The sequence below is a fragment of the Acipenser ruthenus genome, chromosome 14 (assembly GCF_902713425.1).
Source record: "Acipenser ruthenus chromosome 14, fAciRut3.2 maternal haplotype, whole genome shotgun sequence".
Taxonomy (NCBI): domain Eukaryota; kingdom Metazoa; phylum Chordata; class Actinopteri; order Acipenseriformes; family Acipenseridae; genus Acipenser; species Acipenser ruthenus.
In genome coordinates this window covers 24,392,863-24,417,886 of record NC_081202.1, presented here as the reverse complement: position 1 = coordinate 24,417,886, position 25,024 = coordinate 24,392,863, and the positions used below count along the sequence as shown (strand labels likewise).

Genomic DNA, 25,024 nt, shown 5'->3' with positions numbered 1-25,024 from the left:
GTTGCTCTTGCACGACAGTAATAACATCAAATTCTCACCAATTGTATAGCGCTGCTTTGCTTTTACAATATGGACAGAGGCTAAAGGAGGTTTTTTTGGTTTGTTTGTTTATTTTTTTTATCTAGAAATTGACCAACACAACGAATAATAACCAAATGGCACGCAATCAAAGTAGCAAGATGTTTTGATGATGTTTCTGATAGGCTTCCTAATATGACACATCGTATTTTTGGTTGAGTCATTGCAAAAGCAGAGCAGGGAATTGTTAAATAAATTCTCTATAATTGTAAAATAAATATTGGCCTTTACATTGATGTACAATTCTATTTGTATGTGTTAACTGTACCCTGTTCAAACACAACTGTCCTACCTAGCACAAACTGGCGTCAAGGGTAACAGTGTTGCATCAGGATTAGGGTGTGTGGCCTGAATTACAGTTTTTCACAGTTAGGAAGACATATTCAAAATGTAAAGTTCAACTGGGTACCTATAAGGTGAGCAGAGAGGATGATAATAAAACTATCAATGTTAAACCGGTGGGTTGGTACCGGTTAAGAGGTAGGACTGGGACCAACTTTAAATGTATCTGTAAATTGCCCAATTCTGAGGCCCCAGAGCCACCACTGCTGTATTAGAATGCTAGACAGGATCTTGGTTTTAACCAACATATCATAGCACGTAACCCGACAGAATGCTAGGGCCTTCTTAATGCTCGCTTGTCAATTAATACATTGAACAAATGGTGTTGATTTTAGCAGCCACACTCCTAAAAGTCAGTAAATTACTATGTATTTTAATGGAGTATTCCTAAATCTGTCTCCTTTTTTTTTGGATATCTCCTTCATTTGGATTTTGTGACCTTGGCATCTCTGTCATAACAATTGTAATACTGTATTCCTCATGAAGATTAATTTAAATCAAAAACACACCACTAGGAATAGTGATATGATTTTGAGAACAAGTACAACCGGCTCATTTTGTTTATTCTGTCAGGAACATTTTGAACACACAAAATTACATATTTCAAATAATAACATAATTTGATTCTTTTTAACCATATATATATATATATATATATATATATATATATATATATATATATATATATATATATATATATATATATATATATAAACATTAGCACTGATTAAAAAATATGCAGCTTCCGGTAACGAATGCCCTATGTAACTTGTTTCCGTAGGGAACAATGTATATGTAACACCGTCTATATTCACGTGTGGAATTGAGGCTTAGTTTAGTAACATGAGTAAAAAACACGTATTGTTTATTTTGGTTAGTTTCTGAAATCGTATTTATCTGTTGTTTAGTTTGTCGAGTAAAAAACAATGGATGTCCTCGCAGAGGAATTCGGGGACATGCGCCCCGAGCAGCTTGCAGCTCCAGTAAATACAGTTGAGGTAGGTGCACTTGTGAATATGAAACAGAACGAAGGAAACACGGTTATCACAGTTATATAAGAAAGAACACATTCAAAGTATGTATGTAATGTATTAAACAATAAAAACTGAACGCGTTTGATAGTCGCCACAACTGGATTGCAGTATAATGTAATTATACTAGTGCAACACATTGTAAAGTTGTTGGTTACGTACCGAATACCACTCATGAAGTATACAGAATGGACTAGTAGTATTTGACTTCGTATTGTTAACTAAACGGTCGATTTTAAGGAGACTTCACGTTACAAAAAGGCGCTTATTGTTCCCATTAAGCACATGAAATGTTACAGTGTTTTGCATCGTACACGTGCAGTGTGCTTTAAATAAATAAATAAATAAAATTCCTTTCATACACCAGGATAAAATGCATTACGGAAAAGACATAATTAGTATTGCCCTGCATTTTCCAGATGTGCTGAACACAATACAAACATAGCCACTGTATGGAAGTAGTCTAGCAAGAAATCTGGGAAGTTCGCATTATGTTTCCTGGCATCTTGCACCACTGGCCCAGACTACTTTATTATCAAAAAAACATTAAAAAGTCAAACATTTTTAAGTGCATACTTTGCAGAGGTTGCACTGGTAAAGGTTTTGTTTGTAGGGTCTTTTATTTCTGCTTTTTAAAGAAATATAATGTTGACACTAATGCCCCAATTATAAATGATATTGTGTTACCATGCTTGTGTATCTTCATCGCCAGTGCAGTGCTTGCATTCAAATATGGATAATAATATTTTTGTTTTTGTTCTCCTCACAGGAGAAATGGAAGTTGTTACCAGCCTTCCTGAAGGTACAGTTTTGTTGTTAAGTTTTCTGAAATGTATTAAATATGTATTTTGGTGTTTAATGTTTTACTGAATAGCAACTTCACTTAAAAAAAAAAAAAGTACAATTACTGTACTGTACACATTTAGTGTTGCTTTTGTATCAGACTGGCTGAAATTGAGCTAGAGAATCATTTAACTTCCTTTGCATTTGTCACTTATAGGTGAAAGGACTTGTGAAACAGCACATTGACTCCTTCAACTATTTTATTAACGTGGAGGTAGGAACTCTTTATGATGATGTCCTAACAGTAATATATTTCTTTAGTTTACACCATTCTGATTCCTTATAATTTGTGTTTTCTTGCAGATAAAGAAAATCATGAATGCTAATGAAAAGGTTACAAGTGATGCAGATCCAATGTGGTATTTAAAGTAGGTGCTTATGTAAATAATTTTTTGAAAATTGTATTTGTTTTTATATATTTAAAAAAAAAAAGTGTATTTGGCTGTATGAATGTGATTTTGCTTTATGCTTGTCTTGGAAACAAAGTGACATCTCAAGAGAACTCTCTAGAAATTAAACTAGAATGCAGCATTCCCAACAAGCATTTCCTGCCAATGAAGCTATTGACATGGTAAATTAATACAAAAGCTCCCTACATAATTAGATTTTTTGCAGGTACCTCAATATTTATGTGGGAATGCCCGATGTAGAGGAAAGCTTCAATGTAACAAGACCAGTATCTCCACATGAGGTAGGGGAAATATTTTGAAATAATAGTGGTGTGAGAACATGTTGATTTGCTGCCTGTATTTTATTTTCATATCTGTGTAAACAAATCCAAACCACTACCTTTCATGTAAACCAATGTGATATCAACGCCAGACCTTTTTACAGTTACCCATAGTGCTTTGCTCCTAACTATGGAGGAATTCCAAAAGTCCCTCCTTTTTCAGAGGTAGAAAATCAAAATCAAGTGGTTATTGTCCAGTCCATTCATATATTCTGTTCCTGAGCACCCCTCCCTAGTTTTCTCAGAGTGATATCAAGATCAACTATTTTTCACAACTCTTACATGACACCAGAATCTCGCCAGGTATTATAGGCAACTCAAATAAGCTAGTCTTTTACAAATGGCTTTCGTTTTTGTTATCTTTAAAAATATAATTACCTGAATGGCTTAGTGGAATATGTTACTTCTCATACACAAACCATGTAACAAAATATACTGATTTTCTTGATTGAATTCTCATAAATTCAAAATGCTGTACACCTAAATTGATACATTGTCTGAAAATATGATGTACCATCACTAGAGAAACCTTAAGAGTTATTTTTTCCTTTTTAGTGTCGTCTGAGAGACATGACCTACTCTGCCCCAATTACAGTGGATATTGAGTATACCCGAGGAAGTCAGAGAATCATTCGCAATGCCTTACCCATTGGCAGGTAGGACATGGTCTTGGCTTTGAAGTGTAGAGCCCAAAGTTTAGGTGTGTGTTACCATTAAATATCTGGACCCTTAGCTTTAACATCTCCATTTACATGAAAATTCATTGTGTTCATCTAACTGAAATTTAGCAGTTTTGTTGATAACTTTTATACCTTTTTTTTTCTTCCTAGAATGCCAATCATGCTACGTAGCTCCAACTGTGTTCTCATGGGGAAAACTCCAGCAGAGTTTTCTAAGCTGAATGAATGCCCTCTTGATCCAGGTGACTTCTTGCTTTTCCCCACTGAAACGTTTGTTTTATTATTATAAGTGGTTGCATAGATTAATAGTATTAGGTTTATCAACAATTTGTCAGGCAAATTTAGGAAGTAGACAACTAAATTTAGTAGGTTTTTTATTGGAGTAATGCAACTCGTTTACAAATAAGGATTAAACAGATGTACAGGACTGAAGCGCTTTTCAGCAATATTATAATAGGTCAAGTGATTGTGGTTTTAACAAGAATGCAGTAGTTTACTCTTTTTGCAGTATATCCTGTGTGCTGTTTTTTCATATATAAAACAGCAGGAAAGTGTGTGTGGTGTGGCCTGTTATCCTGTACCAGCCATGCAGGCTGCTAGTAGAAACGGGTGAATCTGTGGTTAAATATGTGGGTAAAAAGTCCATGTGCATGCAGTGCCTGAAAGGACCTTGCTATGTCTGTTTTTTGCAGGGGGGTACTTTATTGTGAAGGGGCAGGAAAAGGTCATTTTAATTCAGGAGCAGCTGTCCAAAAACCGAATTATTGTTGACGTTGACAGGAAAGGAACGGTGGGGGCCTCTGTGACCAGGTAAAGTTGTCAGAAGAATGTTATGTATTTTGTTTATATTGTATATTTGTAAGACTGCATTTGGCCACGATCATGTTCATTTTCCAAGAAAAAAAAAAAAAAATGGTACAGTCTTCTAGAAATGTGTGTAGTAAAACTAAAAGGTTATTTTAACAAATGTTTGAACTGGAAGCTTTTCTCTCATTCATATTTAGACTTAGTAACTCTTACATTTCCTAATATCCCATATTTCTTTTAGTTTTTATGCTAAGATGTGATGTTTTACAGCTCCACCCATGAGAAGAAAAGCAGAACCAATATAACCGTAAAGCAAGGAAGGTTCTACATGAAACACAACACCCTGTCCGAGGACGCCCCTATTGCAATCATCTTGAAGGTACATTCTTTCTGTAACTCTACTTTATGCAAAGCCGCTCCTGTAACCATAGATGGACAGGTAAGACTGAATTATACTATTGTAAGATTATGATTACCTTGGCATTGTAGAGTTTGTAAAAATGGAGCCTATCCTCAATATTGTGTGTACTAAAGGAAGTTTCAGTTGTTGCCCACAAGAGGGCAGTAATGTTATCAATTTACTTTGAAGATCTGGGATAACAGAAGCACTTGCTTTGTGGGGCACAGCAGAATTAGGATTGCTCAAGTAGTACCCAGCAATTTCTAACTGGCAAAATAGCAAACATTTGGTGGTGTTCTCATCAGATACAAAAAAAAACGAAACCTTTATGCTTACTTAAATTTAGCTTGCTGCCAGTTGAACATTCTGTTGTGATGAAAAGAAAAATAACTGTCATTTCTGAAATTCATCAGCTCATTGTTCAGTTCCCTGTCTTGTGATGCTGCCTGGCCAGGCTTTTACCACACAGCTCCTAGAATAGTATCAGTATAATATGATTAATTGTATCTAGGCTGAAACCTAACTTTATTGCAGTGACATTATTGTGGTTTCTAGCTTGTTTTATATTTTTCTAAGTGTATCACTCCCTTTTTAAAGTACAGTAGTTATTCCTGCAAAAGAAATAAACAAAATTCAAACTAATTGTATGAGTTTTTTTTTTTTTTGGTCAAGTAATTAGATTAGATTAGGCCGGCAGCCTTTGTATGTGTGCTGCAAGAGCTGGACTGGTACATCTTTATTTCTAATGTCTTTAATTCTGAAAGCTAAAATACTCTGATAGTAAGATTTAAGCCATTTATCCATGAAAGCCTCCAATTCTTAAGTCTAGGCAATTTCTTTTTTTTCTTGTGTGTTTTTGGAGCACAGACTGGCACTTGTGTTAATGCCAATTTAAACGTTTTATGCCTAGTTATGTTTAGAAGGAAATGCTCTAATACTGAATGAATGCAGCCCATAAAATACCTACAGGGCTGTCAGATCTCATGGAGTTTTCATACTGTGCTGGACTCAGCCCCAGTACTTAGCACAGAATGGCTTTTGTGTCGAAAGAGATTATAATTTCAGTGCATCGTCATGCCGTTATCCACTAGCTTTTAATATTTTTTTCAAAGTCTATCTTGAACCAGGACTTTAACGGTTTTATCTTCAGTAAGCAAAAGGTTCAGGATTGTCTTAATTATTCTCCATGGATTGTGAAATCCCTAGAAATAAAGTGTTGATGCGCATGTCCGTCCATCCACCTGTACACTGAACTTCTTGATGTGTTTTCCAACTGTGGTAAAACTTAGTAATGACACAAAGTATGTGCAGTAGCATAAGTATTATAGGTATGCAATTGTGAACACAGGCACCTAATTTTGCAGAAGTTCTGTCATCTGATTAAAGCTCTTGCAGGGATTATGTCCCTGGTCATATTTTCTTTAATAATCCCTTTTCAATCCTATCAAGATGAGATTTGAATATATTGAAATGTTATTAAGAACCTATAACAAGAAAAAAAAAAAAAAAGAAAGTGTTCTTTGAAGTAAAAACTTCTCCACTTGGATGAGATTAATATCATCCCAGCCGTCAGGCTAGGTGTGGATAAAGACTGAGCGCCATCTGGAAGCCACAATGGGCCGCACTGCTGGCTGCCACCTTGCCCCAGCGGTTCGAGCTACAAATTCACTAAACCTGTTTAGCACTTGCTTAACTTCAAGCTGGCTTCAAAAGCCTGGGCTCAGTGGGATGTGTGAAATACTGCCTGAAGGAGAACTTTGGCACAGATAAAAATAAAAAAAAAAATCCTGTCAAAATAGTGCAATCTTACTGTTGAAGAAAGAAAAGAAAAAAAAAGTCACTGCACACATTGATTAAAGTGCTAAAGCCAATGTTTCGCCACAAGCCAAACAAGGTCTTAATTCTTAATTAGCCTCAGTGTTTGTGTACATAGATAGCATGCATGTATGTATGTATGTATGTATGTGTGTGTGTGTTTTTTATATATATATATATATATATATATATATATATGTGTGTGTGTGTATAAATGAGCAGATTAGACATACAGATATGTACAGTCAGTGTTAAATATCTCGCATCACTTACAAAAGTCTTCCGTTTTAATTTGCAGCATCTGTAAGTAACAGCTCAAATTTTCACCAGCATTGAGTTGATCCCAGTACCCAGTAATTACATTTGATGAAGGTAGTGTAGCAGTTCACTGTTCTATCCTGTCTTGTATAAATCATCTTTCATCTGTAGCAGGACATAAAGCTTGGGAAACATTAAAGAACACTTTTTAAATGCACTTGATAAGAAATACACTGGATATGAGTGATTACAAACAGTGCTTCACAAGTTTGTCTTACACTTGTGTATGTAGAATTCATTTCAAAGCTTTCCTGCAGCAGGACAGTGCTGCCAAAGCCAGATGGCACAGGATCCGAGAGTAGGACCAGCTTTGGTGCCAATGAAGTACTGGCAAACAATGCTTGATTAGCATAAGCAAATGTCACTGAGCAAACACTAATATTTCTCCCATCCATCGCAGGCCATGGGGGTGGAGAGTGACCAGGAGATTGTCCAGATGATTGGGACTGAGGAGCACGTGATGGCAGCCTTCGCCCCCAGCCTGGAGGAGTGTCAGAAAGCCCAGATCTTCACACAGACACAGGTAGACCTGCCAAGCTTCAAATACCCCATTTACAAAACAACACAATTTTATTTAAGCCAGTTTTGAAAACACAAAAAAGTTTGGCATGCATGAAACTTTAGTTGAATATCACTAAAGAAACCGACAATGGTCTTAAAATATGTAATGAATATAAAACTTTTATTTAATGAGATATATATTTTCACACAATTATTGTTTTGAGATTCAATTTTTATTAGGGAGCTTCCCTAAATCCCTTGTTTAGAAAGATACAGGGTATTAATGCTTGTGACAGGGTAGCCGTCAGCCGTGTGGCTGCGTGCATTCGCAGCCGAGCGATGGCAGGAGATTGAGACGGAGGTTGAGGCTAATACACTCCGCAGACAAACAGGATTTATTTACATTGTCAACACATTGAACAGCTCGCGTGACACTACCACAGCAATGGTAGCGCACAGAGTACATAACACTTTGTACGAAAACTTTGGTAGGATCTACAATATCTGAACTAATCTTCTTTGTTCCATAATAAACTAACGTTGCTGAAGAGCTTGATCATGGTGGATAAACGGTTACTGCTGATATGTAACGAGCGGATACGCGACTGATTACTGTATATGGTTTGTTTGCAATGTTTGTACTATTTGTAATAAAATAAAACATCTATGAATAGGACAACTTATATATACTGTTCCACCAACCTAATTTTTTTTTTGTGCCTCTGACATCAAATACATCAGCCAAAGCTGAAAGATGGTCGTGACTGCCCTCTAGCAGTTTATGTTGGAATAACCGGAGCTCTTATGTTTGGGAACATTGTACTGTATATGAAATGTAAAGCTCTCTAATGGCAACAGACCCTTTTTAAGTTGTAGGCTACTGTGAGTAACAAGTTTGTATCCTTACTACTCCAGGTCAGTTGTTAGCTAACCCTAGTCTTTTCAGCTGACCCTAGTCAGGGTATTGTTCTGACTGTATGTACAGTATGTGTGTGTTTTGCAAGTTTTATAAGCCTAACTGAGATGTCATTTGCATATGAATATAGTAAGATACCTGAAAAGTGAAAGAAAGCTCCTTAGTTTTGATATGTATTTATTTCAGTAGTTATTTACTTTTATTTGTTTTTACCATACTTGCAATTTGCATTGTGACAAGCACTGCAGCCAGTCATTTACCTGTTACTGGTGTTTCCATGAAGCATCCAAATCCCTGCTCCAGAAGCACAGGGGCCTTGCTTTGGAGCAAGCAGGATGGCAAAGGCAAATTGTCTGAGAGGAATAATACAATTATATTACAATAGTATACTACTTAAACCAATCTGTAGTAATCAGGATTATTTTATGCTTATGTTTGGGGTATGTGGGTATTATTATTATTATTATTATTATTATTATTATTATTATTATTATTATTATTATTATTATTATTTATTATTATTTATTTCTTAGCAGAACCCTTATCCAGGGCGATTTACAATTGTTACAAGATATCACATTATTTTTACATACAATTACCCATTTATACAGTTAGGTTTTTACTGACACTTATTACCCTTCTTTAAATGTGCTTTTCTTGCTCTTATCTGCCCCCTATTTTACTGCATTTAATCCTGTACTTCAGAGTACAAGTGTTTAATCTGTAGTATTTTGTATTTAATCATATCCTCATGTAACTATCACTGACACTGTTATCTGCTGTATTATTGAATTGTATTTTGTCACACTTGTACTTGCTTGAACCAAAGTCATTGTATTTATCTTGCTCTTAATTGTATTATTACTTGTACTGTGATACTTGAAATGCATTTGCTTACGATTGTAAGACGCCATGGATAAGGGTGTCTACTAAGAAATAATAATAATAATAATAATAATAATAATACTGGAGCAATCTTGGTAAAGTACCTTGCTCAAGGGTACAGCAGCAGTGTCCCCCACCTGGGTTTGAACCCACGACCCTCCGGTCCAGAGCCCTGACCACTACTCACACTGCTGTGCCTATATGCATTGTAGGGTATGCACTGTAGATGCCTTAGATAGAAGGTAAACTCACCACCATAAAAGTACCTGTTATTGGGGTGCAGCACAAATGGCTGATCTATAGTACACCATGCTATATAAAGCTTGCAAATGATGTTGGCTAGTTATATATAATGTATATGTGTTGTGATGAAACTTCCTGAGGGCATTATTTAGAACAAGTGGGCAAGTCTGTCTGTATGTCACAGAAACATTTTAACATGCAGTATACCCAGAGAACTGCTAATCCAAGTGTGCGGAAATGTTTCATGTAGTAGAGTTGTCGTGAACTGGGCAGTGATTGATGAGTAGCACTGAAGCTGCCTTGTCAAATAGACAGTTTGACCTGTGAACCAATGTACAAAATTTTTTAATGCTGACTCAGGTGTGGTCAATAATGACATACACTAGCAGCAGAGGAACATTCTTACCAGTAATAAAATGGTTTATTTTTGAATGAGAGCCATTGTAGTATTGTGACTCGAGCAGTATGACTTGTTCAGAGCTATTTATGGAAAGAATACAAAATACAAAGAAACCCATTGTGCACCCATCTTTAACAATACCACGGAAGGTCTTGGGCCTCCTCAAATTTCTCAACTGGTGATGCCTTTCCAACAACCTGCAATTAATTCTTATACTGCACTTCACAGAACATTTAAGTGTTTTGGCCCCATGGGTAAGGAGGTACTAAGTTAAGAGTCTCTTACAAAAAGTAGGTGTCAAATCCAGCTATTTAAGTTTTCATCATTTTACAGTCGGAATAACAAAATGTGGTCAATGTGTACATGCTTTAGGTTTGTGTATTGACAATCACATTTAGCCATGTCACTAAACATTTAAAATAAATATCGGCCAAATATTCGTTTATAATTGTACTTTTTAACAAACTTTAACGTTTGTTGTAATGTATGTTTGGAACTTGTACTACTGTATACATAAAAATGCCTGTTACACTTATTACCATGTGTTACAGGCTTTAAAGTATATTGGAAACAAGATTCGAAGGCAGCGCATGTGGGGCGGACCAAAGAAAACAAAAATGGAAGAGGCACGAGAGCTTCTGGCTTCAACCGTTCTTAGCCATGTACCTGTAAGTAGTGTTTCGGATGGCTGAGAAGAACTCCTATTACTGACATTGTGACATCAATGATTTGTATCCATGCATGCCCTCTATTAAAAGTATTCTTATTTTTAGGTGAAAGAATTTAACTTCCGTGCAAAATGTATTTACATGGCAGTGATGGTCCGCAGGATCATTTTGGCTCAAGGCGAACACAAGGTGGATGACAGGGACTATTATGGAAACAAACGTCTGGAATTAGCAGGACAAGTGGGTATCTTTTTTCTTTTTGGCCAGTTTACATTATTATTATTATTATTCATTTCTTAGCAGACGCCCTTATCCAGGGCGACTTACAATTGTTACAAGATATCACATTATACATTATTTCACATTATACAGTTATCACATTATTTTTACATACAATTGCCCATTTATACAGTTTGGGTTTTTACTGGAGCAATCTAGGTAAAGTACCTTGCTCAAGGGTACAACAGCAGTGTCCCCCACTGGGGATTGAACCCACAACCCTCCGGTCAAGAGTCCAGTGCCCTAACCACTACTCCACACTGCTGCCCTAGTTATACATAACTGCAGTGTTGTGTTTTGTCTCAATCTGTCACAGTATTTGGCCTTGCTGTGATGCATGCCCTGAAACAGGTAGACACAATTATCACTCAGTTGTGAAGTTTTTTTTCTTGGTTTACTTGGAAGTGCAGAGACCATATTAATAAATAAAATAAAATACAATGTAGTGAGAAGCAGCGGTTTTGGATATGGTTTTTTTCCCATGCTGTTCCTAATTAATTTAAGCATGATTGACAGTGTTTAATTCTACTGGATTAAAACATACTAAAACAAAAGGGGGCCATTTCAGTGGTTTGCAACTGGCTATAAAATGCATCTTTTTAAATGGCCAACAGTTTTGCTTGGTAGCTAAACGGGCAGTCTTCAGAAGGCTCAGCATTAGCTAATTCCGTCACTAAGTAAAGAGCCCTATCCTCATTGTTGGTCAAAGAAGAAAAAACATATTGAAAAAAGATAAACAATCCTGAAACAATAAAGAACTGTTTTTGGGGTGATATGAGGGAAACAGACTGTACCTCACCTTTTAGATAATGAAGCTGTATCTAAAAGCCTAGCCTGGTTTTATCACAGGCCTTCTCCAAAGCTGTTTTCCCACTAGAGACTTGATCAGGGCCCAATGCCATTGGAGGTGTTAGCAAAACCTGTCTTCTTTTCACTTAATCTCTCACCTTCCTTTTTGTTTTAGTCTTCTATTAATGTGTTCATTATTTGAGGAGCATTTTCCTATTCTTCGTTCATTTTTTATATTCCTAATGCGGCTCCCTTTGTCAGGGAGAGATATGGAACGGTACCAAAATACGACACCCTGGAAGGCGAGGGATTTCCACCACATGACAAAAGAATACCGCCTTGACTTCAGAGATTTCCTAATCCCTGCCCTGCTCTGATAATGTAATTACAGCTGCCTAAAGTCTTTTAATTTCCCCAAACCGGCTCGCTTGTGAAAGGGACGAATTTGGACACTCAATAGGCTTAAATGCTAAAAACGGCAATCTCAAGGCGCTCTAATTAGAATTCCCTGACATTCAGCTAATTGCCGCAATTGTATTGCAGTAGCTTAATTTCTTTAATAATTTTGCTGCTGCTTATTTTGATGTATGTAAATGCTATTGATTGGGCTGTCAAGGAAAGATTTCCTGTTTGCTGGAAAGCATTTCTGGCTTGAAGTAGACCTTCAATAAAGAGAGAATATGAATGTTATCATGAACTTCCCGTCCCTTTTTATTAAATATTACCAGAACAAAACAGGTGAATGCTGAAGCCTTTAGTGTAATCCACAAGAAGGTATAATTTAAGGGTTATAGATTGAATACATTGTGTAATTTTCACACTCTACTTCCTCTGATGGATAAAGCCCCCATTCAGACTTTCCTGTACAATGAAAAACAGAAATATACTCCATAGCACAGGTGCTCATTATGGCTAGTTGTCTTGATTGTGCAATTAGTGACATTGGTACGCACAGTATTGATTTATCTAAAGTTTGTTTGACAACAAAATGCTTCAAATAAACTCCACAACTGACTGATAGCTGAAGGTTTCATCTAATGATGGTGTTTCTTCAATTATTATTACTAATAAAAATACTACGACTACTACTACTACTACTAATAATAATATATTTGATAGACCATTTAAAATATGCACTTTTAAAACTATTGTACAATTAATGGATTACACATGGCATGCCTAATTTAGTAGATAGGCCTATATTACAAGGTATTGACACATGTAGTGACAAAAGTATACTGTATTTTACAGTTTTACATACATATACTATAAGTTTTTAAATAGCAACTATGTGGTACAATGACTACACATTACATGTGCAATTATAGTTAATGGCATTTCAAATAGTTAGCTTTCATTTTAATCCAACACAGCCATATTTAATTAGATGTTTTCATTGTAACACAAAACATAATGTTTACATTTGAACTTTTTTAGTATAAAAAAACATCAGCAAGCATTAAAAACTGTACATTTCCCAAATAATAGTTCATTTGGTAAAGTATGACTATTTAATAATTTTTTTTTTTACCTCCATAGTTGCTCTCCCTGTTGTTTGAAGATCTGTTTAAAAAGTTCAACTCTGAACTAAAGAAGATTTCAGACCAGATTATTCCCAAGCAGAGAGCAGCTCAGTTTGATGTAGTGAAGCACATGCGACAGGATCAGATCACCAACGGCATGGTCACAGCAATCTCTTCTGTAAGTGAACAGTACATTTATTTTTGTTGATGCTAAATTTATACAAAATATACATTGGCACGTTTTTTAATAATACATGAACAGTCAAATAATGGTCACTGTTTTATGTTTATTATCCCAAATCCTATGACACCTGCACTGTGTTTATAATCCCTAATTATTCTGTCTTTTGGTGATTATAACAGACAGCCTTCGTTACTCTTGGTATGTTTTTCTTGTTATTCAGGGAAACTGGTCATTAAAGAGATTCAAGATGGATCGTCAGGGAGTGACCCAGGTGCTGTCTCGGCTGTCTTATATCTCAGCACTAGGCATGATGACTAGAATCTCATCCCAGTTTGAAAAGACCAGGAAAGTGAGTGGCCCTCGCTCCCTGCAGCCATCGCAGTGGGGAATGCTGTGTCCGTCTGACACTCCTGAAGGAGAGGTACATTTTATATATCCATCCTAGGATTACAAGCTGTGACTGAATACATTTAATGAATAATCACTATGATATACCAACATAGTCTCCATACCAACTGCTCCATAGCTGAAGTTGAAAAAAGAAGCATTGTATTTAGAATACAACATGCATTAGAATAAGTGTGAATTCGCTCATTTAATTCATAAAAATATGGTTGTCAGCAGTTGTCAGTTTGTTAGGACCCAGCGTTTGATGATTTTATATGATGTTTTTCAGGCTTGCGGTCTAGTAAAAAACCTTGCTTTGATGACCCATATCACTACTGACATGGAAGATGGGCCTATTATTAAATTAGCTTTTAACCTCGGGGTGGAAGATGTGAATCTACTGTGTGGTGAAGAGTTGTCCTATCCCAACGTGTTCCTTGTCTTTCTGAATGGTATTTATAAAAATCTGTTTTTTTTTTATTTATTTATTTTTTTTAAATTGTTTTTGCAATCAGTTTACCATTGAAGCTTATATAGCATTATATAGCATTTATATTCAATTTAGTAAAGTTTATGGCTGAGGTATATTTTGGGAACCACTTGTTGCTTGTTTCGATTGAACTACATTATGCATGTCTCTTTTCTATTCTATATATGGAATATTCTTTTGTAGATGTAGGCCATACCATGGTATGCTACTTTTTGACTTTTTATGGAAGAATTGTACTGATACTTTGTAACATACACCATCAACTTCTATATGCTGTACGTTTTAGGCAACATTCTTGGGGTAATCCGGGATCACCAGAAGCTTGTGTCCACCTTCCGACTGATGAGGCGAGCTGGCTTCATTAACGAGTTTGTGTCTATCTCAACAAACCTCACTGATCGCTGTGTTTACATCTCCTCTGATGGAGGGAGACTGTGCAGGTAATGATTCCTCAGGGAGTTTCATAAGTCACTTGGTCTTCAAGTGGATTTTTTACATTCATTTTGACAATGCACTTACATTTTGTTGATCTCACAGACCTAATCCTTTCCTGGAACCAGACCCATTTTTCTTGTTTCCATAGTAATGTGCACCAGCTAGTCAAGGTAGGGTGGAACAGCTGGAATTATCATTCCGAATTCATTCTGCGTTGTCTGCCGTTCGGAAGAGATGGCTGTTGACAACGTAAAGAAAATTTAAGAAACTAAAAGATTCCCCTCACCCCAACAAGAAGGGGGGATGAAAGGAGTGTTGAGGTATCTGTGCTGCCTTGCATCACACACAGCAGGGGTTAAAATAGCTACACAGCTTTAAAACATTCTCTGTTACAAGAGTGCTGCAGAGCTACAGGCCATTGAGTTTCCCCAACTCGCTCGGTTGATCAGCTTAGACGGCATGAGAAATTAAAAAAAATACATAAATTCTCAAACTCTTACCCTAAATAAAAAGTCAAAGAAACTGAAGCAACAGTCAAATCTATTTGCACTTGGATTTGGAAAATCCACATCTGGCCAACTCCATGAAAATGAGAATGTAACAGAAGAAGGGGGAGGAGTTAACAGAGTGTTAGTATTTTAGCCAGCTTGTCTATGACAGTAATAAAAAAATGTGTTCACTTCCCGGGATTTTTTTATATAGTTATCTTCCCTGGCATTTGATTAATATAGTTATTTCGTGGCATTTTATGTATATACTTCACTCACTGGCCTTTTATGCACACAATACTGGAGGATCCTCCTGCGGCAAATAAAAACTGAAAACAATATTTATATTTTTTTTTCTCCAAGATTATATATATATATATATATATATATATATATATATATATATAAATACCTGTAAATCATAACAGTAAAATAATTGTTTTCCACAATCTCTGATATAAATCATGCTAAATTAGGAGCTAGATATAAGCAGTAATTTAGGCATTATGGAAGGCTGCATATTCTTGCTCAAAAAAAGTTTCAAAAGTGTTATAGGTTTCCACAGCAAATTGACAAGCCTCAGTTTTATTCCTCTTTAGTGTATTATTCAGGTGCACTACTTAAGTGGTTAAGAGGTGCTCATTAGTCTTGAACGATTAGCAGGACTTTTTTTTTTTTATCTCGGAGCAGGCAAGTATCTTGTGTTTGTTTTCTCCACACTCTGGGAGCTGCTTCTTCAAATAGTGCCAGCTCTTGACGTTTGCATCCTGCATACCATCCTTTGTGCCTCTGTTTCCTCTTGGGGATAGTAGGTGGAGCATGCTGGGATACAGGATCCCAGAGGCAGTTAAAGATCACCATGATAATAGGGCGAATCTCCCCCCACCCACACGCATGCACTTCTGTTTATTGGAGTGCTCGGAATGCCGATTTGAGATTTTTAAAGCTGGTGGGTTCTGCTGTCGCTGTCACACTGCACAGCTTCTTGTCATGTGGTTGTCAGAAATTTTGGGGTATACTTCAACTCTTTTAAAAACTTTATATCTGCGATTTCAAATATTTCCAAAGATATTTCCAAAAAAACATGGGTCCCGTCGTGGTTGAGCTAGATAAATAGGAGTGTCACACTCTGAGGTTAGCGTTGCTTTTGAAGTGATTAATCCAGGTAGCATAAGGGAGTTTTCCCTCTTGATAAACTGGACAACCAAAAGTTACGTGAATTCCTCAGACTGAATGTAACAAATGGTGGAGCGATTCCTTCATCAACCCAGCAGAGACGCAAATACTTACCTAAAGTTGCGGAGTATCACAATTGTCAGTGGTCACTGACGAGCAAAGTGATGTCCAAGATCAGTATGTGTTACACATTGTATTTGTTTTACAAGACCTAAGTGGTGAACGTGCATCTAACATAGAACTGAAAGCTGTCCAGATACACTTTACCTACAGGCTGTTAATTACAACACCATTTCACAAGCTATTGTAAAGTGCTTGAATAACTTTGATGTTGATTTTGATGATGTCAGTGCATTTATCTCTGGGAATGCATCCTGCAGTATAATTTTTTGTTATTAATTATTTATTTCTTAGCAGGCACCCTTGCAATTGTTACAAAATATCACAGTACAAAGTATCGCATTATAAAATATCACATTACAGAATATCATAATACAGATAAGAGCAGTTATGAAGGTACAATAAGATCAAATTCAAGTAAGAGCAAAATAAAGGATACAGTAAATAAGTAAAAGCGAGTTTGACCAAGAGCAATTAAAACTTATAGCATGTCAGAAGCTTACAATCAAGTGCTTAAGGGACTACTGCCTAACTCCGTTTACCAATTTTCCAGAAGTTGACAAGCAAATTGCAACAGTCAAAAAGGTTTTCAAATATTGTCAGGGCAGAAAACTGCATTTAAGAGCATCTACAAAGTGCAGTCCAGGCTGCGGATTCAAATCTTCCTGTAAAATTGCCGTCTGAACCAGTTCAGATGAGATGGGGAAGCTGGTATGCTGCTGCTGAATACCATTGATAGTACCTTACGTTTGGATGCAAGGTAGGAGGTGTGGAGGATGAAATGGAAATTACACCAAACACAGAATTGTTAAAGGAGCTGAAACATCTGCTGGACAATTTGGACATTTTACAGATGCAACTTGACATAATCACAAGGTATGGCAAAAAACTTGCTGATTTTAATCAAGTGGTTTGAAAGCCATGAGATTCGGGTTCATCAAACCTACACTAAAGTTGCTGACTTACTTAACACATACCAAGCACTTAAAGGTGAGCAAGACTGCAGTGATGCTGGGATTCAAAGCCAATGTATTAAAACATGTACTGAAATTGTAGGTAAGCTTACAAGCTCCTACAACCCTGATCACAGTGAAAGAAAGCTCTGTTTCACCCAGCCAGCACACCAGTTCCTTAAAGCGGTAATGGTTTTGATCCCCTGCAAGCATTTGTGTTCCGTTGGATTCCATACCTGGTTTCAACAGTGCAATACTGAATTAGAAGGCTACCAGTGTCATGCAAAGGAATGCAGTCGTGACCTTCCTCTGACTACTTTTTTGGAGGTCTGCAGAACCACGCTTTCCTAACATTGAAAAACTAGCCAAGGGACATTTGTCTGTTGTCCCTAATTCTGTGGATGCCGAGCGACGCGTTTCGCCATATGGACAGGTTTTTACTTCACAAAGGCAACCCATGACGGAGGAAAGCGTAAACCAACTAACGATGCTGAATTTTAATTAAAAAAAAAAAAAAATGAAGATTCAGTTGAATGGAATATATATTTGTGTGTACTGCAGAGTTTAGCTACACAAATGTTCACTCTTTAAAATAAAACAGTTTATTGTTAGTTTTGAACTCTATTATATAATTTTGGCCACTGGACAGCTATACTTTTAGCTGGAGATCACCACAATTTGTTCCTCTGTTTTGTGTGTTTGTTAAATAAACATGCGCATATGAGCTTTAACTGCAGCTTTCTGCCCCGGGTCTCTTTCCTGCCGGTAACAGCTTGGGCTGACGCTATCCTGTCGCATGCATAATAAGATCAAATTATAGTTAAATGATGAACAGTTTTGTTAAAAGACAAAAACTAAAGTGAATTGGAGTGTGTAGTCATTCCAGCTATAAAACACACTCTTCATTCAAGAACCACACCCCCTACCCCAAACTTTGTATGACCGTGAAGCTCAGTAACACTTGGAGAATCCTAATTAAGTGAGTCCCCCACCACCACCACCACCACCCTTGATTTGCTTTAGTGCCAGTAAATCAGACAAGTCATTAATTTTACTTATCTGCTCCATGACTCATTATGTGTTAACTGCTGAGAAATATGATGTGTAACACTATTGTCACATAAAACATCATGTTTTGTATTTCAGGCCTTACATCATTGTAAAGAAAGGAAACCCTGCAGTTACAAACAAACACATTGAAGAACTCACGCAGGGGTACAGGTAAGATGAGAGATACTTTATAATAATTTTAATAAGGTATGGTAATAAGAGAGGTGCAGAATGTGTTAGTTGTATGTGACTGTGCTGCTATGGGCACGCACTCATTATTTTTAGTAGTAAGAACTTCCAAATGTATATAGTGCATTGCTTAGGATTTGTTTTTTGTTTTCTTCTGCAGGAATTTTGAAGATTTTCTTCATGAAAGCTTGGTTGAATATCTCGATGTCAACGAAGAGAATGATTGCAGCATAGCACTGTATGAACACATGATTACCAAGTGAGTATTTAACAAAGATTACTTAATCACTTTTTGTTTATCGCATGCCATTACCCAAAATGTATCTATTTGACTCTGTTTTGAAAGTTTATTTTTAATTGACCTCCCTATTTTCTCAGATATACGACTCACTTGGAGATCGAGCCATTCACACTGCTTGGTGTTTGTGCTGGGCTCATTCCATACCCTCATCACAACCAGTCCCCAAGAAACACATACCAGTGTGCTATGGGGAAACAAGCTATGGGTAAGATACTTAAACGCGTGCCTTCTAAAATAATGTTAATTGCAGTTTGCAACTGCACATTTTGGGTCTCTAGAAATGATAGTCCCTGTAATTAGTCCAGTTATTTTTTACACTGGAAGTAAGAAGTTATAGAAAATATCTTGAAGGGCATAATTTGCCTTCCACTGATGTTAGCTGCGTCACTGTGTCACTCTTGGTTTGATTTTGTTCTGTAACTACAGTACAGTAAGAGTGCTTTAAAAAGCTGATCTTAAACTGTAAGATCCAAAGATCACAAAAGATGAATCTTTATAGGTCCCCCAATAAAAGGCATTATAAAATGAATGCATGGCTTAAAATGAGAAGTATAATTCGAATTAAGATTTTTCTTATTTGTCATAACGAAGTAATGGGACAAAATTATATTCAAATGTATTGATTATTGAATAATGTCAGTTTAGCAACAAACTAGTAACTGCAGAGAACTTGCTGTAAACCATGTCTTGATCTAATTTATCTTAATTCTCAACATTACTCAAAACATTTTGACAGAGTACAACCCGCAGACTATAAAAAGGAACAGAAACACCCAGGAAAAACTACACATCTGTAATGTTTTAGAATTATAAATAATAAGTGCATATACAAGGAAACTGATTATGATAATCTGTTTTGAAGACCAATGTCTTGAACAATGCTTCTTTTTTGTACTAAGTCTTTTAAATCGGTATTTACCATATTCATGGTTCTAAGTTTGTTGCCACACACACAGAGCAAAAGCAGTATCAGTTTGTAGAGACTAAGCTTCAGCCCAATAACTGCTGAGTTCTTTTGTAGGTTTGTATGCAAAGGCCTTTTTGTGTTTCTTTTTTTGAGTGTCATTAGCAATTCATTGTCTGTGTTTCAGAGGTCAGTGTATTCAGCTGCTTATACTCCTGAGCTTGCACAGCGAGTTCCCTGGAAACGAAACTCCCAACATCACTCCTGACATTACAAGAGGGTATCGCCCCCATTCCTACAACCTTAAGAGAGACTGGGACTATATTTGTCCTAATTTCCATTGCCTGTTTTTGTGTTGGCTTACTATAGATGTGCAAATCATGCTGTGTGGCCATTAGGGAGGCAGTATTTTTGTAAACTGCTGATCATGTGAGAACAGCGGACAAATGTAATGTCATATCCTCATGAGAGGGGGAGGGCAGGGGCAACCTTTGAGGAATGGGTGCAAACTCTCACTTTTTATAAAATAGAAAATAAAAATATATCCTTAAGTATTAAGTTTGCATTCTGTTTTCACCAAAATTATCTGTTCAAAACTTTTTGGGAAATTTTAAATAAGATAAAGTGGAATATTTGGCACTGTCCATACTAGTGATAATTCCCTTAAGGGACTGTTGGCAGCTGCAGGCAATGTTTTGCCACTTTCTGCTCATGATTTAACAAATGAAGGAACAATGTGGAACACTTTTTTTGTCTTGTTACCATTTCTTTGTCTCTAAAAGAACACTAGATAACTTTCCCTAACTTTCGATCCCAAATTGGAGTGCATCTGTTTCCTTTGTGACTCCCCCTAGGGTTCTTACTGACATGGGAGGAGAGGCATTGAAGAGTTTAAAAACGGCAGTTAATCCCTAATATACATTTACTGGTACACAGTAGTGGTATACATTTAGTGGTGTCATTTGAAAAATATGTTGGTATAAAAGAAAGCACACTTACCTGTTTAAATACTGTAAAATCCACCATTTTATGACAGAATCCAGCTTGCCAAAATTTTATATCATTTTACATGAACATTTGTCACGAAAAGTTATTCCACTGTGATAGTAGGTCATGGTACTCCAGCGATTAGTTTAGTGTCTTGAAATCCTTTTTTTTTTTTTTCTCTTCCTCCACAGGCACAATCGCCTACAACCAGAGAAACCGAATTGACACCCTCATGTACCTGTTGGCCTATCCACAGAAACCCATGGTTAAGACAAGAACCATTGAACTCATTGATTTTGAAAAGCTTCCAGCAGGACAGAATGCTACTGTGGCAGTGATGAGCTACAGCGGCTATGATATTGAAGATGCACTTGTTCTAAATAAGGCCTCTTTGGATAGAGGTACATGTCTTCATGTTTTTGTTTTGAGGTTACACTTGTCTGTGGCACTGTCCCATCAGCTTAATAATTGTGAAGAAAAGCGAGGTGAGGGTAGGGGAGGTAGGTAGCACAGTTGGTTAGTGAATTAGTGTTTCACCTCTTGGGTCAAAATGTAAATGAGTTTGGCAGTATGAACTTAGCAATCATTGGAGAGGAGCTAACATGACAAAAGCACAACATAGTAACACTGGCTACCTTTGCAAGTAGTCGAATTAGATAGGCATGGGTCTGAGAATGATTTAGTTTGACTTTCAATCTGTACCAAAATAATCATGTAGGTGAAAGTCAAAATTGTTAAACTGCTCTCTTATCTGTGGTACTACACGTGCATGTTAACTAAACTGAAGGTGTAGCACAACCAATTGGAGATTTATAACTATATAACGCAAAGGAACGTTTTAAAAACATATTTGATTTCATTACTGTGAACAGAGGCTTCTATTTATAATTCTAGGTTTTGGAAGATGCCTTGTGTACAGGAATGCCAAGTGTGTTCTTAAACGGTACACCAACCAGACCTTTGATAAGGTAATGGGCCCAATGCTGGATGCAGCTACGCGAAAACCAATCTGGCGTCATGGGATCCTTGATGCAGATGGAATCTGCTCTCCAGGCAAGTGTCAAAACTTTTTTTGTTTGTTCTGTAATTATTATCCCCTGCTCGGATTGCATTATATAGCTAATTTAACATATATGGGTGGTTACTGGGTGTATCATGTATGTACTCCTGTTTTGTCTGTCTGTCTGGCAGTTTGTCTGCATGTCATTCATTTTTACATATATCCAGAGAACCACATGTTTCTCTAAAAACATAACCTGGGGTGTATGAAGGTTGTTAGTCTGTCATTTCAAATATCTAGAGAAAGTGAAAAGTGTCAATGGATTTTCCTTGTTGCACACAGGTGAGAAGGTGGAGAATAAGCAGGTCCTGGTTAATAAGTCTATGCCCACTGTTACCCAGACCCCTCTGGAGGGCAGTGCCCAGCCACAGCAGCCACAGTTCAGAGATGTGCCCATCACGTAAGTTAAATCAAGGCCTTCTATAGTACCCTTTTTTAAGCATATTTAAAACAGACTATCTTTGCAGAGAGTTGCTATATTTAACAACTTCTGTTTTGTTTTGCCTTTTTCCAGATACAAGGGATCAACAGACTCTTATATTGAAAAGGTGATGATTTCCTCAAATGCAGAAGAAGCCTTCTTGATTAAAATCTTGCTAAGGCAAACCAGACGGCCAGAAATTGGTGATAAATTCAGCAGTCGTCACGGCCAGAAAGGTAACGTGAAGTAATTTTGTGATTTAAACAAATACTGGAAGGTGCAAGCCAGATATCAGCTGGAAATGAAGTGATTTCATGCGAGACGTCAAACAACTGAAAAACATCAACCATTCCAAAATGAATGTTTGTGTTTCCGATATGGGCCTTTCCACGCTAACGGGATACACATGTGTAACACAAAGTTTGAAAAGTAAAGTTCATGATGTGATGATCATCCCCCTCTTATCATGTGCTCCAGAGTCTCAATGACATAGAATTATTAAAGGGAAGATAACTTTTCATGTTGCAGGCACTTCAGTTTATACTCCATGCATGGTAACGCTGCGAATGAGGACAGACGCAAGGCATGAAAAGAGCCCAAAAAATTACAATTGTGTTAAAATTGATTTGAAAAACAGTCAAATATGGGAGTCCAAGGTATCCCTTTATAATGCTTTAATCAAGTTTGGTTGCTTGCACACAATTCAGATGCCTTTATCCAAGGCGACTTTGTGAGGGTGTGCCAAGTGGCTGATGTTAAACAGGGAGGACGCACAACCAAAAAGTTATTTATTTATTTATTTATTTTTTAATTATTATTTATTTCTTAGCAGACGCCCTTATCCAGGGCGACTTACAATTGTTACAAGATATCGCATTATTTTTACATACAATTGCATTATTTTTTACACATTATTTTTACATACAATTACCCATTTATACAGTTGGTTTTTTACTGGAGCAATCTAGGTAAAGTACCTTGCTCAAGGGTACAGCAGCAGTGTCCCCCACCTGGGATTGAACCCTCCGGTCAAGATTCCAGAAACAAATACTTTATTTGTGAACAAAAGTAAGCTTACTCTTTCAACAAATAACTATTTACACTGATCCTGGATAAAAAAAAAACTTTAAAAAAAACCCAAAAACATAACATTGGCAGATAATACAGTCCTTCTATACGTAGGCTACCACAGAGGTCAGCTACTAACCTCCAGCCCACCCGGAGCGCCTCATACTGACCTCTTTATACCTTATCTCAGGTAGGTCCTTCCCCCAGCTGAACCATTACTGGGCAAATACCCTAAATAATTAAATAAATGAATCCAGATTTATTTATTAATAATAATAATAATAATAATATTTACTCCAGTAAGAATGCTTTACTTCACATCAATTTCAATATAAACCCAACCTTACCCTTATTCAATTTACCTTTATTAAAATAGGATTAAACAAAATTAAGCATGGCCCCGAAAGAACAGCGCATATCAAGCATGAGTCTCAGGCGTGCACTCCCCTTCCCATACAGACAACAGCCTGCCACAGAGAACAAGCAGACATGCATTACCTGCGCTCCTTAAATCCAATGGTAAAACACCAAGTCTATAACTACTTGTTAATAATCTTAAAACTCATAACTCCTGTATGTGTACGCATTTTCATTAGCAAAGAATACTTAAAGGATTCAGGTTCACTTTACCAGCAGTGTGTACCTTGCTACCCAAAATGAAACATTGCACTAAAAAAAAAAAAAAAGTATAAATACAGATTCCATTCTTATGCCATTCCCCGATTCCTGACAAGCAAATACACACAGATTGAATAAACATTAATTTATGGGGTAGTTTTATCTGTCCATTTACAAAAAGAAAGTGAATCTGTTTTTAGTTTGCAGTTTTGTTTTTAGAGCTACTGTGGGCGGGGAATATAAAAAGTGTAATATAAACAACACCTCTGCATAACAGAAATAGAATAGATCAAGGCAGAAGTGGATTATTATTATTACTACCATGGTTGCATGGAAAGGTTACATGCAAGATATACTGAAACACATGCTTCATCAATCTCGGTCAAATTTGCTGTAGAAATCAAGAAACTTACCTTCTTTATTAATCCAGAGAGATGGAAGATGTACTACACGATATAATTATACACTTCAGCTAGTAAGTAATAGTTCCTAACCACAATCATGTTCGCAACATGAAGGACCGACACCAACGGATTAATAACAATAATAACACTATGACGCAAAATGACGACTCTCTTCAGTCAGAAGTCAAAGGGCATGGGTCAAAATCCTGGATAATGAATGGCGCTGTTTTGGATTTACTACAACCAACTTCCTGGTTGTTACGAACGTAGAAATGAGTGGACAGACTTCAGGATGCAAGATTAAATACTTTATTAGTGATTAACAAAATCCTGCATCCCCAAAAAACCTGTTTTAATAAAAAGTACAGATATAAGTTGGCTCCCAAAGAAGAAAACTTTGATTACTATTCCTTTCTAAAGAGATGAAATAATAACCTTCACGTTCGTAACAGTGTGGACAGACACTGATGTGAACTTAGCGCATTTAAAAAAAAAAAAACGATCTAGAATATAGAATCGCATGCTACAGTGGTAAAAACAC

General features: G+C 36.6%; 1 protein-coding gene across 1 annotated transcript in view; it reads left to right on the top strand.

The window, feature by feature from the left end:
- The first annotated feature begins 1,209 nt into the window (after positions 1-1,209).
- LOC117419415 (DNA-directed RNA polymerase III subunit RPC2) overlaps positions 1,210-25,024 on the top strand; it is a 33,276-nt gene continuing 9,461 nt past the window's right edge. The window contains exons 1-23 of the mRNA XM_034032143.3: positions 1,210-1,418; positions 2,221-2,253; positions 2,452-2,508; positions 2,598-2,662; positions 2,910-2,985; positions 3,580-3,680; positions 3,855-3,946; positions 4,397-4,514; positions 4,782-4,890; positions 7,445-7,567; positions 10,541-10,657; positions 10,763-10,897; positions 13,265-13,426; positions 13,653-13,853; positions 14,109-14,271; positions 14,596-14,749; positions 18,628-18,702; positions 18,881-18,979; positions 19,099-19,226; positions 21,104-21,313; positions 21,807-21,965; positions 22,255-22,372; positions 22,487-22,629. Of these exons, the coding sequence (XP_033888034.1) occupies positions 1,347-1,418; positions 2,221-2,253; positions 2,452-2,508; positions 2,598-2,662; positions 2,910-2,985; positions 3,580-3,680; positions 3,855-3,946; positions 4,397-4,514; positions 4,782-4,890; positions 7,445-7,567; positions 10,541-10,657; positions 10,763-10,897; positions 13,265-13,426; positions 13,653-13,853; positions 14,109-14,271; positions 14,596-14,749; positions 18,628-18,702; positions 18,881-18,979; positions 19,099-19,226; positions 21,104-21,313; positions 21,807-21,965; positions 22,255-22,372; positions 22,487-22,629 (2,710 nt within the window). The 5' untranslated portion in view covers positions 1,210-1,346. The remainder of the gene's footprint in view (positions 1,419-2,220; positions 2,254-2,451; positions 2,509-2,597; positions 2,663-2,909; positions 2,986-3,579; positions 3,681-3,854; positions 3,947-4,396; positions 4,515-4,781; positions 4,891-7,444; positions 7,568-10,540; positions 10,658-10,762; positions 10,898-13,264; positions 13,427-13,652; positions 13,854-14,108; positions 14,272-14,595; positions 14,750-18,627; positions 18,703-18,880; positions 18,980-19,098; positions 19,227-21,103; positions 21,314-21,806; positions 21,966-22,254; positions 22,373-22,486; positions 22,630-25,024) is intronic.